Source organism: Ahaetulla prasina, chromosome 4 (genome assembly GCF_028640845.1).
Source record: "Ahaetulla prasina isolate Xishuangbanna chromosome 4, ASM2864084v1, whole genome shotgun sequence".
NCBI classification, from domain to species: domain Eukaryota; kingdom Metazoa; phylum Chordata; class Lepidosauria; order Squamata; family Colubridae; genus Ahaetulla; species Ahaetulla prasina.
The window spans coordinates 81582384-81597656 of record NC_080542.1 but is presented as its reverse complement, the minus strand read 5'-3'; the positions used below and the strand labels follow the sequence as shown (position 1 = coordinate 81597656).

Here is a 15273-nt window from a genome sequence, read left to right as displayed (position 1 = left end):
TGCCTCCTCCGTCCAGGTCTTCACTGATTTAATTGTTGGTTTTGTGGTTTTAAGTCTTTGCCTGTAAGCAGGTACAAGGTGAATCATGCAATGATCAGAGTGTCCTACAGCTGCATGTGGTAAAGTCCGATAAGCATCTTTTAGTGTTGTGTAGCAATGGTCTAGAGTATTCTTGCCTCTGGTGGGACAATTGACATGCTGAAAGGATTTTGGTAGCTCTTTCCTTAAGTTTGCCTTGTTTAGATCTCCCAAAACAATGGCCAGTGAATCAGGGTGTTTGGCTTCAGCCTCCATGATTTAGTCAGCTAGAGTTCGTAATGCCTTGTTTACACAAGCTTATGGTGGGACATAAACAGCAATTAGAAGAAATGAGGAAAATTCATGAGGCGAATAGTATGGTTTGCAGTTGATAATTAAAGTCTCTAAATTGTTGTCACAGAATTTGTAAATTATTTTAAAATCTTGACACCAGTTGTTGTTAATATATAGGCATAAGCCTCCTCCTTTTTTTTTACCAGATGTTTCTGTAATCCTGTCTGATTGTTCAATCTGAAACCGTGGAATGTTCAGGCTGCTATCTTAAATTGATTCATTTAACCAGGTTTCAGAGAAGCATAGGACTGCTGAATTGTGAAAATCAGAATAGTATTTGTTTAAGAGGAGTATTTCATCCATCTTATTTGCAAGTGAACGTACATTTGTTAGGAAAATTGAAGGCAGAGGAGTTTTAATGTGATTTCTTAATCTGTTTAAGATCCCAGCTCGTTTACCTCTCTTCCTTCACTTCCGTCGTTTGGTATTTTTGTTTTTGTTTTGGTGTTTTTTTTTACATTTATATCCCGCCCTTCTCCGAAGATTCAGGGCGGCTTACAGTGTATAAGGCAATAGTCTCATTCTATTTGTATATTTACAAAGTCAACTTATTGCCCCCCCCCAACAATCTGGGTCCTCATTTTACCTACCTTATAAAGGATGGAAGGCTGAGTCAACCTTGAGCCGGGCTTGAACCTGCAGTAATTGCAGGCTACTGTGTTCTAATAACAGGCTCCTTACAGCCTGAGCTATTCTGGCCCGGTTTTTTGGTAATCCATGGCTCTGTGGGAATTGCCTCCTCCTGTGTTAGAATCTCCTCTGTGTTTGTAAAGACAGGCAGGGGTGAGATCAAAGAACGCTTCTCCTTAAAGAGATGTTGCTTAATTTTTAGCAGATGGCCTCATGAGTAGGAAATCCGTAGTGAGTCGCAGAGAACAATTAGAAATAAAGAAACCATTAGAGAGCATTTCACTGAGGCAGCCTTCGTCGGCGCCATCTTGGGGAAGAAGCTGTGCTGGGGGAAGAATCTGTGCTGACTACAAAAGGAATGTTCTTTTAATATGAGTTCTGTATAAATTAAAATGTACTAATTCTTTTGGCTTCCGTTGGCGCCACCTTCTTCGCTGAGTTCCTAATTAAGGGGCTCCGTACTGAACATTGTAAAAGCCAGGAAAAGCCGGCTTTAATCTCTCTCCCTGGATGAAAGGGTGAGATAAGAGCTGTGGGGGAGTGGTAGACCTCCCCAGGGGCTTTGTTTTTTATTAAACAGAGCCCTGAGGGTCGAGTCCCACAAATCATCCTGCCATAAGCTCCGACTTCAGTGCGCTCCTGCAAAAGCAGGAAAAGAAGAAAGTGTCCATTTCTGCTAATTGTCTTATCTTTATGGATCTCTATAAGCAGACGGAATGAGCACGAGTGAACAACTATTGGATTGCAAGTATTTTTGATTTCCTGACTTCTACCCTTTTAAAAAGAGAAACTTTTTTTTCTTTGTTTCAACTGACTCTTTAAGATGGCGCCTGAAAGGGAGTGAAAGTAAAGAATGGAATTTTAAACAGCCTGTGTAACTAAGAAGATAAGAAACGTTATGTGTGGATTCTAATGAAGTGAAGTGAGCTCTCCTATACTTAAAGGGGAAAAGAGAAGTTTCTAGACTTATATTTTGTGAATTTTAAAACTGAAATGGCTACTAAACCACCTAAGACTGGGGGTAGAAGGGGTTCTGAACCAGCTTTAGAAGATTTGATTAAAGAGCAAGGGAAAGTGTTTGAAGAAAGGTTTAAGGAGATTATGGATAATAATGAGAAAATAAGAGAAGAAATAAAAGAGAATAATAAAAAAATAAGAGAAGATATTTTGATGGCTTTTCAAGGTTTGGCAAAAAGACTGGAGGTGGTGGAGGAGGAGGTGCAAGAAATTGCTCAGTCAAGTCAGCAAATAGAAAATAGAATGGGGGGAATGCAAATCAAATTGGACAAAAATGAAGATCAAGTGGTGGTGATGCAGTATAGAATGATGGAAGGAGCTCTGAGAATTAGGGGTTTGCATGAGGAGAAAGGGGAAGATTTAAAAAAAATTTTATCAGAAGCTCTGGCTGAACTTATTGAACTTGATCCACAAGAGGTTGCTTATCAAATTGACAAAATTTATAGAGTTAATTCCTGGATTGCTAGGCAGAAGAAACTTCCTAGAGACATTGTGGTTTATTTTTTGAAAAGAACAGTGAGGAATCAAATTTTGCAAGTTGCTTTTCAGAAAAACTTGAAAATAGGAGAACAGGAGCTGAAGGTTTTGAAAGAGATTCCTCCCAAGATGTTAAGGGATAGAAAGGACTTTACATTTTTTACACAAGAACTTAAGAAATACCAGATTCAATTTAGATGGGAGGTTCCAGTTGGTTTGACAGTGTATTATCAAGGAAGGAGATATCGTATTGATACAGTGCTTAAGGCCAAAGATTTTCTTTCTACCGTGCTGAAACTTGAAGTAGAAATAATAGAAAAAAGAATTCAAGAGACTCAAATGGGTGTGGAAGCTGAGGTGATTCCAGTGATGTTACCATCTGAGGAACAACCACAAGAACAAAGACTGACGAGGGGAGCCCTTAAGCGTAAAGAAAAGAGCAACAAACTCAAAGTAAAGTTCAGGATTCTGCTACAGAAGCGGTGGGAGGAGCACGGCCGAAGATACGGGAGGATGATCTTCAGCTGATCGCTCAAAAGCTTCAGCAGGCCAGTAATGGCAAATAAAATCTTGACTTGGAATGTCAATGGTTTGAATTCAGCTCAGAAGAGAAGAAAAATATTTCATTATTTGAAACAATTTAGAAATGATGTAATTTGCTTACAAGAAACGCATATTAAACTATCAGATCAAAAGTACTTAATAAACTCAAAGTTAGGTAAACATTTTGTTGCTTCAGCTTTGGAGAAAAAACATGGCATAGTGGTTTATTTGAGAAAAGATATACCAGCCAAGTTAATAGAGGCAGATATTCACGGAAGATATATTGCTATTGAACTTACAATAGAAACAAAAAGGACCCTCTTGTTTGGTATATATGCACCCAATCAGCAACAAGAAAAATTTTATAGAATGTTGTATGATAAGTTGATTCTATGGGATTATAAATCGTGTATTATATTGGGAGATTGGAATGGAGTAATAGATACACGAAAGGACAAGAGAATTTTTTCTAAGAAGATACCTGCACATGCAAAGCTGCCTAAATCCTTTTTTGACATGATAGAAGATTTCGAGTTGAGAGATGTATGGAGACTGCGGAATTTGGAGGAAAGAGACTATACTTTTTTCTCTGATAGGCATCAATCCTTCTCACGTATTGATTTTATTTTAATTTCTAATGATTTGCTTTTTAGGGTGAAGAAAACTAAGATATTTCCAAGATGTTTGTCTGATCATAGTCCTGTTTGGATGGAATTGCAATATGGAAAAGAAGGTAGAAGAACTTGGAGATTAAATGAAAATTTGTTTAGATATCAGGATAATGTAAATCAATGTAAAAAGCAGATGAAAGAATTTTTTGATTATAATTTGAATAACGAAACATCGATAGAAATGGTTTGGGACGCAGTAAAGCTTTTATGAGAGGTGTATTAATATATATTAATAATAGACAGAGAAATAAGCAACAAAGACAGCGAGGTATCTAGAAGAGGAAATTTATAAGAAACAACAATTATTAATACATAACCCATGATCAAAAACTTAAAGATGCAATAAAGTTATTACAGAATCAATTTAATATGATAATGGCTGATCAGGTGGCAACAAATATACAATATGCCAAACATAATACTTTTGTAATGCAAATAGACCTGGTAGGTGGTTAGCATACACTTTAAGGAAAAGACAAAACAACGTACTATAGAAAAATAGAATACAAAGGTAAAGAGAGATATCAACAGGATAAAATTAAAAAGCTTTTTAGAATATTATACAAATTTATATCTTAAAGATAATATATTGAATAGGGATATTGATAATTATTTGAAGGAATATAAGGTTAAAAATTTAACTTTAGAACAAACGGATGAACTGAATCGCCTATAACCTCTGAAGAAATTATTTTGGTAATTAAACAATTAAAAATGGGGAAAACTCCTGGTATGGATGGGCTCTCAGTTAGTTATTATAGGAATTTACAGGATGAGATGTTAGGTCCACTTAAGGAATTATTTAATCAGATACAATTAGGAGGGGGAATTCCCCCCTCATGGAGAACCTCTTTTATTTCATTGATACCAAAAGAGGAACAGGATTGTTCTAAACCTGGGAACTATAGGCCAATCTCACTTTTAAATAATGATTATAAGATTTTTGTTAAAATAATAGCTAATAGATTAATGTTGATTTTGCAGTGAAGAATTCATAATGATCAATCTGGATTTATAAAAGGGAGACAGATGAGGAATAATGTTAGGCAGATTGTTAATTTACTGGAGTATTTAGAAAAGAAAAATTTTATTCCAGCAGCATTTATTTTCATCGATGCAGAGAAAGCTTTTGATCGATTGCATTGGGATTTTTTATTTAAATTAATAGAAAAGATGCAATTTGGAGATGGTTTTACAAGAATAATTAGGGCAATTTATGGAGAGCAAACAGCACAGATTATAATCAATGGTAGCTTAACAGAACCTTTTAAGATTGCGAAAGGAACAAGACAGGGATGTCCTTTATCACCATTATTGTTTATTTTAACTCTAGAACCATTATTGGATAAAATACGAGAAGTAAAGGAGATAGAGGGAATTAGAGTTAGGCAACATGAATATAAACTAAGAGCTTTTGCAGATGATTTGGTGATTACTTTAACAAACCCTATAAATTCTAGTAAATCTTTGTTGGAAATAATTGATCAATATGGGAAGGTTTCAGGGTTTAAGGTAAATCAGAAAAAGACAAAAGTGATAATAAAAAATATGGCCAGACAACAGAAAGAAAAACTAGAGGAAATAACAGGATTTGAAATTGTAAAGAAGGTTAAATACTTAGGGGTTTATATTACATCGTCAAATGTGAAATTGTATAAGAATAACTATGAGGTTTTATGGCAAAAAGTTCAGAAGGAGTTGATTGTTTGGAAAAAATTGCAATTATCTTTGCTGGGGAGAATTGCTGCTATTAAAATGAATGTTTTACCTAGATTTTTATTCCTCTTTCAGATGATACCAATAATTAAGAAAGATAAGAATCTTGAGGAATGGCAGAAGGGAATTAACAAATTTATATGGGAAGGTAAAAAAGCTAGGGTTAAAATTAAAATAATTCAAGATTCTTGGGAAAGGGGAGGTTTAAAAATGCCCAATTTTAAATTATACTATGAAGCAGCTGCTCTCTCTGCAATAAGTGATTGGTTTAATTTAACGGAGGAAAGAATTTTGAATATAGAAGGTTATGACTTGCTATATGGATGGCATGCATATTTAATTTATGACAAAAAGGTGGATAAGGCCTTTAAAAATCATGTGCTAAGAACTGCTCTTCATGTGTTTGGAAAAATACTCTTATAAACTAAATTATAAGGTTCCTATATGGGCAAGTCCTAGACATACAATAGAGAATATAAATATAGAACAGAATCAGGAAATGATTACATATAAAGATCTTTTGTATACTGAAAGAGGTAATTTGCAATTAAAATCTCTGCACGTATTAAAAGAGGAAGGGAAAAATTATACTTGGTTTCAATATGAGCAACTATGTGCTAGATGGAAGGAAGATCAGAAAATTGGTATAGAGCAGAACGAGGGAAATTTGGTAAAGCAAATTAGAAATCAGTCTCAGGAGCATATAAAGAGATTGTATAATGTGTTACTTGAAATAGATTCTGAAAGGGACTTGGTAATGGACTGTATGATAAAGTGGGCACAAAATTTTCAGGAGCCAATATTATTGGAAACTTGGGAAAAAATTTGGGTTAGAAATGTTAAATTCACGCAGGCACAGAATTTGAGGGAAAATTTTTATAAAATGTTTTATAGATGGCATTTAGATCCTAAAAAATTATCGTGTATGTATCCAGATATGCAAGAAAAATGTTGGAGATGTAATTGTGATGACGCTACATATTTTCACATTTGGTGGACTTGTAAGGATACAAAGGCCTTTTGGATAAAAATTTGGTGGATCTTACAAAATGTTTTGAAAAAGAAGATAAAGTTCCTGCCGCAATTTTTTCTGTTGGGAATTATTACGGATTGTACAGTAATTGAGACTAAATTGATTTTAAATCTAATAACAGCAGCAAGATTACTAATAGGACAATACTGGAAGAAAAAAGAAGTACCTACAATAGAAGAATGGATATTGAAGGTTGCCAATTTGGCTGAGATGACGAAGATATCAGCCTTTTTGAAAGACAATACGCAAGAAAGATACTTAAAGGAATGGAAAAAATGGATTGACTATATTCAACGTAGATATCAGACTAAGAGTTATCAGACTGTTTTTGAATGATTATGATGTATTATTTTTGATTGTTTTCGGGGGAAGTTAGGAATTGATGATTGCAGGGGTATAATTAAGTTGGGATGAAAATTTTTTAGCATATGTTTGTTTTATTTTTAACTATACCTTGTGTTCATTCCGGGAAGTCGGGGGGGAGGGGGTTGTGAAGGGAGGGGGAGAGGGGGGGGAAGGGGGGGGAATTTTGTAAAACTTTTTGAATAAAAAAAAATGTACTAATTCTGGAATACTCATGAAAAGAACAATACGTCTTTCTCCTACATCAGTGGTCCATACCTTTCTGGCTCCATGGATCGGCAGCTGTGATAGTGGTGGGAGATGGTTTTGCATTTGCAGCCTAGTGTTGTGGCCCGCCAGCTGCCAGTGGAGGTGGTGGCAGACTCAGATGAGGAGGAGGTTGGGCCAGCTATGGAGTCTGGGGAGGGTCTGATGGATGCTCTGCATCGGACGCAGAAATAGAGCCAGGGCCTTCTGACATTTCCCAGCCACCGGAGAGGCAGCTGCCTTTGGAGGCTGAGATAAGTGGGGAGGAAGAACAACTGGGGCCTGTTCCAGATGCGCATATGGGCAGAGCTGTTAGGAGAAGAGAACAACTGATACAAAGAGTTGACTCAGGAAGCAAGGCAAACGGGGATGCTGAATGGCCCCTCCTTGGCTGGGGAATAAATAGAAGGAAAGGGGAGTGGTGGTTGTAGGTGACAACAGGTCAGATTTCTGAAGATTTGGCTCATTGTGTTTCATGCCTCAAGACTACCTGCCAGAACTTAATTTGCAGCTTTGCAGCTGGGAGCTCACGGTCTGGCAATTATAGCAAGGAACTGATAAAGTCTGTTACTGTAGTTAACTCTTTGAAGGACTATTGCCTGGACTTTTCGCTGTGTGAATGCCATTAATTCACAGGAGATAAATAAAGAGAGGTTTTTCATGACAAGGAGTGTTTCTTGTTTCTGCTAAGACTGGATCAGGATACCTAGCTCCTGCACATGCTCAAATGAATCTATGTATGCTTGTCTGCCACTTGTACAGTCAATTCCCAATAGGCCATGGACTCGAGCCAATTCCCAATGGGCTGTAGACTGGTATCGATCTGAAGCCCAGGAGTTGAGGACCCCTGTTCTACATGAGAAAAATGTAGAAGTCAAGGGCATTTTAACATGTCATTGCACCTTCTCCCTAATTTGTTTACTTAACAGGGATTGTTTCAGAATATAATCCTGTTAGAAGATTGAAAAATGAAGGGTATAATTTCTTCCTTTCTTATTTTCAGTTTGAACGGTGTTTGTTTCCATTTGAGAATAAGTGACCCAGGTTAAAGGGAATACAAGGAAAATCTTCCTTAATACAGAACTGAGTGCAGTAACAGTTTATTAATAAAATGGTTCAGGGTGGGAAAGTGTTTACAACTGTAAAAATATTTTTTTACAGTAGGCAAATATTGCTATATAAATCATGGGTATCAAACTAGATCATGTCACCTGACATCATGTGATATATCACATAATTTTTTGCCTTTGTGGAGCCAGAGTGGATGTGGCCTGTGTATGAAGGGCCACCAGTTTGACACCCCTGCTATAAATGTTCTTTTAAAACTGGAACATGATAGAGAAGCAGTCGTCTCTTAGCTATCCATTGTCCTTGGGGCAACAGGCCAAGACAGAAATAAAGCAGCTGTCAGCTCTGGAGGCTTTTCTTTTGGATCTTCAGGGCTACCACACTTAGTCTATGGGAAACTGGGAGGGGGGTTTGCATGGAGTTGGTAGAATATTGATCCATAACAACATTCTTTTCTCTGACAGCCAAGGACATTCAGCCTGCACTGGAGTGGTGTGACTGGGAGGCATCACCAGTTGGGATGGTGAATTGATTGAGCCATGTGATGGACATGCAGGGGAAGGGGAAGGGACTTCTACTTTCCTTTGGGTGAGGAAAACCCGGGAGCTTTCAGATTTAGGTTTTCCCAGATGTACCAATATGACATCTCTAATAAAATGGAACTTTGAGGAACTGCTGACCTTGAAGTTTTCATTGGTTGAGAGTGTTACTTGGAACCCTGACATTAACTTGAATCCCCTTTAAAACCTCAAACCATCTCCCAGCTTAGCAGGGTGCTGTCCAGGGTCCTGAGCCGGGCAGCGTAAAGACTCAGGGAATATGGAGGAGAGAATGGCTACTACTGAGGGAGCCACTGGGAACGCATCAGAGGTCCTCATCAAGATCCTCTACTCCCCCTCCGAGGCTGTGGTGGCTGCAGTGGAAGCCACCATGGCTGAGCACTGACGAGTTTCCCTGCCCAAAGAGCCAGCACCTTGGAAAGTCACTTAGCTAGTTCCTCTCTTATGAGGTGAAACTGTGGGAGCCACAATCTGGGTGACACTACAGGAACCATGGATAGGAGCGAGCAGAGTGGAACAAGCCTAGGCCTTCAAGTGGAGAGCGATGAGACCTCCTGAGCGCAATGATTCCCGAGACTGGGTTCTCCTACTGCCATTGTGGAGCCAGTCGCTAACAGGCTTCCCAGAGCAGTTCAACCAACTCAGCAGGGGCAGCATTGCACCCCCACTGGCCAGCCCATGTTCACCTTCCTGGGCCCAGGAGCCGCAACTGTCCAGAGCAGAGTGTCGGCTTCATTCCACTTGACGTGAAGCAGATAACACTTTAGCCTAGTCTACTGGGCCCAGTCTAATGGAATGGCAGCTCCTGCAGCAAGGCTCACTAGGGCACTCCAGCCCAGGACTGTAGGAGAGAAGTTGGGACTGCCGAGACCCAACAACCCCCTTTTCCAGCTAGTCCTGAGATTGCCCCCTGCTGACCAGATCCCCCCTGCCTGGGCCTTCTACCCTGGCCAGGGGTGGGTACAGTACCAATGGATGCCCCTCTGACCCCACCAACAGCACCAGCCCCACAACCATACCAGCCATCTCCTCCCCCATGGTTCAGAGTGATGTTCAACGGATCCCCGGAGAAGCTGCCTTATTTCCTCAATCAGATTTGGTCCCACATTGACCGTTATGGGGACTAACATCAGACCAATCGAGACATGGTATCAACCATTGCTGATGGCATGAATGAGGGGAATGCTGCTGATTCATTAGCCCAGTTACATGATGAAGGAGCCTAGGAGCTGGAAGATGCTGATGAGTTCGTGCAACTGCTCAGAGCCCAATTTGAAGACACAGCCCATAGGCAAGAGGCAGAAGCCCAGATCAAAGCCCTGAAGCAAGCTGGCCGACCCCCAAAAGACTTTGTCTGGGATTTCCAGAGGTTGGCTGGGAAACAAAGAGACTGGCCTGAATACCTCCTCATCCACCATTTTTTTTAAAAAGTATTTATTCATTTCTTATTAAAATATTGGACACAATGTGACCATTCTGGCATCATCTCTGCCATACACACTAAAATATAGAACAAATATCATATGTACTGTTCAAACATTACTAATTATATATAATTATTCTACCCAATGTACTCAGTTATATTTACATATATTACATAACATTTCAGGTTTACAAGTCCTGGTTATTTCCTGTTCCAACTCCCACCTCTCAGTTACATCCATTGGAAAAATCTATTCCATATATCATAATATTCTGTCTCTCCTTTATTTTTTAATTCTAGTGTCAATTTATCCATTTCTGTACAAACCAAGATTTTCTTTATTATCTCATCCACCATTTCAAGGGGCCCTAGACCAGGACCTCAAGCAAGCTTGCGGCATCAGGGGAGTTCTGGACCATATACAGGACTAGTAAAATATAGTCATGGCAATGGACTTGGAGATCCACCTGCATTGGAAGCCTACCCAGGAAAAATCAGCCTGGAGGACCCTGGGTCGCTGAACCCCTGCAAAGCTGGCCAAAGCACCACAACTGGTGTTATCAGGGACGATCAAGTGCTTCAGATGAGGCCAACATGGGCACTGAGCATCCAAATGCCTGGCTCCCACTCCAGTCCCTGAACTCCAGACCGTGGAAGGAGGACCCCAAGGAAGCATCCAGACAAGGGGAGAATCACCCAACAAGCCATTGAGGTTCCTCTTCCCCCAGCCAGAAGTGAGGAAACTCCAGCTTTAAAAACCCCTCCAGGTTCTGCCAGTAAGGGCAGCAGCAAAGAGGACCCAATAGTAAGTGAAGCCATCCTCCCCTTCACTGTCAAGACCCGGATAGTAATGCCAGAAACAGGTCCAGAGGGACACACCGGCTGCACCAGGTGCCTAATCAGCCTCCCCATTGTCCAGCAATTAGGGATAGGTCCAAAGCCACTCCTGCACCCCATATGCTTTAAGCAAGTCAGTAGGATGTTAATAGGTGGAGCCCCAGCAACTTTAATCACGGAGTTCGTTGGCTGGAGATGGGATGCCACCAGGAGTTTATCCGGTTCATAGTAGCCCCCAAGATAACTGAGTCAATTATACTAGGGCTCTCTTGGCTAGACAAGTGGGGCCTGGCCATTACATGGGAAGGTGGGTACTGAAAGCTAAGAATAGGCATTGGACTGCTGCTGCCAATCCCGCCAGACAATTGCTGACAAGAAAAAGCCCCTGGTGACCCCAGCCAGTGGGAAAATGTTGCTGCCACCTCAGATGGGCTTCCTGGCCACTCCCAAGTGCCCAAGGAACATCAGGATTTGGCAGATGCCTTTAGCAAACAGGTCTGCAACTCCCCCCCCCCACTGCCTGACAGACTGCACATTTGAATTCGTGCTGGGAGCCAAGCTGCCAAAACCAAAAATGTACTCCATGACCTCAAAAGAAATGGTTGAATTGAGAAAATACATCGATGCCAATCTGGCTAGTTTCATTCAGCCTGCAAAATCCAAAGTGGCAGCCCTGTGTTGTTCAAAGAGAAAAAAGATGGGAGGATGAGGCTTTGCATTGATTTCCATTGAATTAAAGCTGTTTGCATGGAAAACACCTCCCCCTTCTCCAAGGAAGCACATGCTAAGCCACCTACTGAAGGGTAAGGAGTTCACCAAGCTAGACCTGAGAGAAGCCTACTATTGAATACGAATTTGAGAAGGAGATGAATGGAAGACCACATTCAACTGCCTCTGGGCAGCTTCCAATTTAAGGTCATGCCATTTGGGCTCTAGGGAGCTCCCACTGTCTTAATGCAGCTAATAAATGAAGTGCTGCATGAGCACCTGTACAAAGGGATCCTAGTTTATCTGAACAACGTGAGATGCTAGAAGAGCATGTAAAGCTAGTGTGGCAGGTATTGAAAAAACTCCTAGCTGTGAAGCTCTATGAGAAACTTTCTAGGTGTGAATTACATAAGACTTCCCTAGATTACCTGAGCTACCGAGTGTCAAGCGAGGGGATCAGGATGGATCCCAGAAAAGTGAAAGCAGTGCTGGATTGGCAACTCCCTCGCACATGCAAGCAACTCCAAAGTTTCCTGGGGTTCACAAACTTTTATAGGAAGTTAATTCCAGCATTTGCTGAAGTAGTCCTACCCCTAACAGAGCTACTAAAAACAGGGCCTCCTCCAGTGAAACTGCGCCCAACCCAGCCACTTGCCTGTCAAAAAGCATTTAAGAAACTGAAGTGGCTTTTCGCTGAGGAGCCAATTCTCCAACACACCAACCTGGAGAGACAATTCATTGTCCAAGTTGATGTCAGTGACATGGCAGTGGCAGCAGTGTTCCTTCAAGTACCCACTGGATTGGCTCTTCCCTTACGCATATGTGTCCAAAAAACTCACCAACACCAAGAGGCGGTGGGTGATCTGGGCGAAGGAGGCCTACGCAGGCCCCTGGGCTCTCCTCTCCTGGAGACACTTTTTGGAAGGGAGTAAGGTGCCTTTCAAGGTGTCCACGCCTTTCAAGGTATGGACTGATTGCAAAAACCTCAAAGCCCTAAAGACACCCTGGAAGTTCTCCCCAAGCAAGTCTGATAGGTGCAATAATTCCAGTGATTTAACTTTGAACTAAAGTACATCTGTACTTTAGAGGAATCTGCTACCTGATACATTATCAAGAAAACCACAATCTATAGCCGGAGGGAAGAAGTCATTCATGCCATCATCCCCTCACAACAAGCAGCACAAGTCACCACCAGGGGCCAAGCCAAACACCAAACTGATCCCCTTGGAGAAAAACTGATAGCTGCACCAGGCAGCACTCCCAGCCAACCAGTGGTTTAATTGCATCAGACATTTTAATCCTGAGAGAGGGGCTAGCTTGGAAGAGGTCCAAACTGTATGTCCCAACCAATTTGAGGCTGCACATTTTACAGTGCAGCCACAATTCACAGCTGGGCAGCCATTTCATCTTCCTAAAAACTCTTCACCTGGCCCAACAACAAATCTGGTGGCCAAAGATGAAGGCCGAGGTGGAGAACTACGTAAAGGGTTATGCCACCTGTACTGCCATGATGATGAGACCAGGAAAACCTCCTGCACTCCTCCAAAAAGTGGCTAAACCCAGTTGACCATTGGAGGAGATTGCCATGGACTTTATAATCGAACTCCCAGAGACTGGGGGGAATACAGTCATTTGGACAGTAATCAACTTATTTTCTAAGCAATTTTCATTTCACTGCTTGTGTTGTGACCCAGATTCCTGGACCCGGACTCCTGGACTCGGATGATTCAGAAAGTGAGGGAGAAGACCTGGCAAGCCCTGCTTCTCCTGTGCTCTCTCCCTCCCTGGCACCCACTCAAAGGGAGGAGGAGGGGCCGGCAAGGCCTGATTCTCCTGGGCCTTCTTCTGATTTGGCAATGCCCCAAGAACAGTTTTAGAGTGATGCAAGACTGCGCAGACGTGACCGGTGCGCGCAGCAGAGGAAGCGTTGGGACAAAGCCAAAGAATGATGGTCATGCAGTGACATCTGCAGAGACTATAAAAAGGAGGCGGAACTTCCTGTTTTTTTGTCTTGGACAAAGCAGTGAATTTGCGCGGGCAAACTATATCAATGGAGGGAAGAATATATTCGTGAGTAATTCTGGCCTTATCTATAATTTCCTCGTTATCTCCAGAGACTTGGCAGGCCTGTGGGTAGATGTGGCCAGAACATTTATCTATGTAAATAAATTAGAAAAGAAGGCCTTTGACTGACTCTTTGCTGGGAGTATTGGGGGAGGGAAACAGAACATTTTGTCCAAGACCCCGACTAAACCATCTTCCACCAAAGATGGACCAGCAGCAGGTACAGCAGCAGTTACAGCAGCTACAAGCGGCTAATCAACAGCTCCAGCAGCAAGTGGCTCACTTGGCAGGCCAACTTGCTGCCGTGAATGTGCCTGCAGCCCCCCCCCCCGTCCTCCCACTCCTCCTCCTCGTCGCAAGTGCCCGATAACCGTGCCGGATAAGTTTTCTGGGCAGCCTGAGATGTTCCCGACCTTCTTGGGACAGTGCCAGCTCTACATGGCTATGCGGCCAGAGGATTTCCCAGATGACCGGGCTAAGGTGGCCTTCGTGATTAACCTTCTTTCCGGCTCAGCTGCCCGATGGGCCACGCCCCTCTTGCTCCAGGACAGCCCCCTGCTGGCGGACCAACAGCATTTTTGGCAGCACCTGTGCGTCATGTACGAGGACCCCGTTCGGATGCTGATGGCAACCAGGCACCTTAAGGAACTCCGTCAAAGGAAACGCCCCCTGCAGGAGTACATCGCTGAATTTCGTCTTTTGTGCCAGGACTCTGACTGGAATGATGCAGCGCTGGTGGACGCGTTCCAGGAGGGACTCTCAGAGGAACTGCAAGACGAGCTGGCCCGGGTGGAGACACCGTGGACCCTCGACAACTTGGTGCCCCTTTGTCTCCGCCTCGACACCTGTCTGCAACGGCGACTGTCCCGTCGCGCCCCCCAGGACCCGCCGTCAACATCTGCACCCCCGCTTCCTGCGCCACCAGCACCCCGGGTCGCCCCACGTTTTGTAACCGCTGCGGAAGAGCCCATGGAGTTGGGAGCAGCCAGACCACGCCTGATAGCCCAGGAGCGGAACCGGAGGCACCAAGGGGGATTGTGCCTGTAGTATGGGGAGCCCGGCCACTTCGCCGCTTCTTGCCCAGAAAGCGAAGTGGGGCACGCACGCCGGTCCCCGAATCACAGCGTGACCAATCGGGAAATGGAGCAGGCCCGACCTCGGGGAAACCCTAGGTTGGGCACATACTAAGCCCCCACTGGACGTTGCGGAAGTAGACTCTGGGCCCCCTCGGCATCTGATTCTGGACACACGGATATGGTTGGGGAACCAGTCGGATGGGCTCCAGGCGCATGCGCTGGTGGATTCAGGGGCCACAACAAACTTTATGGACCAGGCCTTTGTGACCCAGTTTTTGGTCCTCGTGGTTCCAGTGGACCCTCCGATGCGGGTAGAGACAATTGATGGACGAGAACTGGTGTCCGGCCCCATTAAATTCGCCACCCAGCCTTTGCGCCTGGCTATTGGGGACCATGAGGAGGCGATCCAGTTTTATGTCACGGCGGACCTTCATTTTCCCTTGGTCCTTGGGTTGGCCTGTCTTTGGAC

At 42.9% G+C, this 15273-nt stretch overlaps 1 protein-coding gene across 1 annotated transcript in view; it reads left to right on the top strand.

The window, feature by feature from the left end:
- Positions 1 to 6920, top strand: part of TRAK1 (trafficking kinesin protein 1) — a 438997-nt gene extending 432077 nt beyond the window's left edge. Inside the window, exons 19-20 of the mRNA XM_058184206.1 lie at positions 3693 to 3772; positions 6581 to 6920. Of these exons, the coding sequence (XP_058040189.1) occupies positions 3693 to 3772; positions 6581 to 6795 (295 nt within the window). The 3' untranslated portion in view covers positions 6796 to 6920. The remainder of the gene's footprint in view (positions 1 to 3692; positions 3773 to 6580) is intronic.
- Positions 6921 to 15273: the final 8353 nt, after the last annotated feature.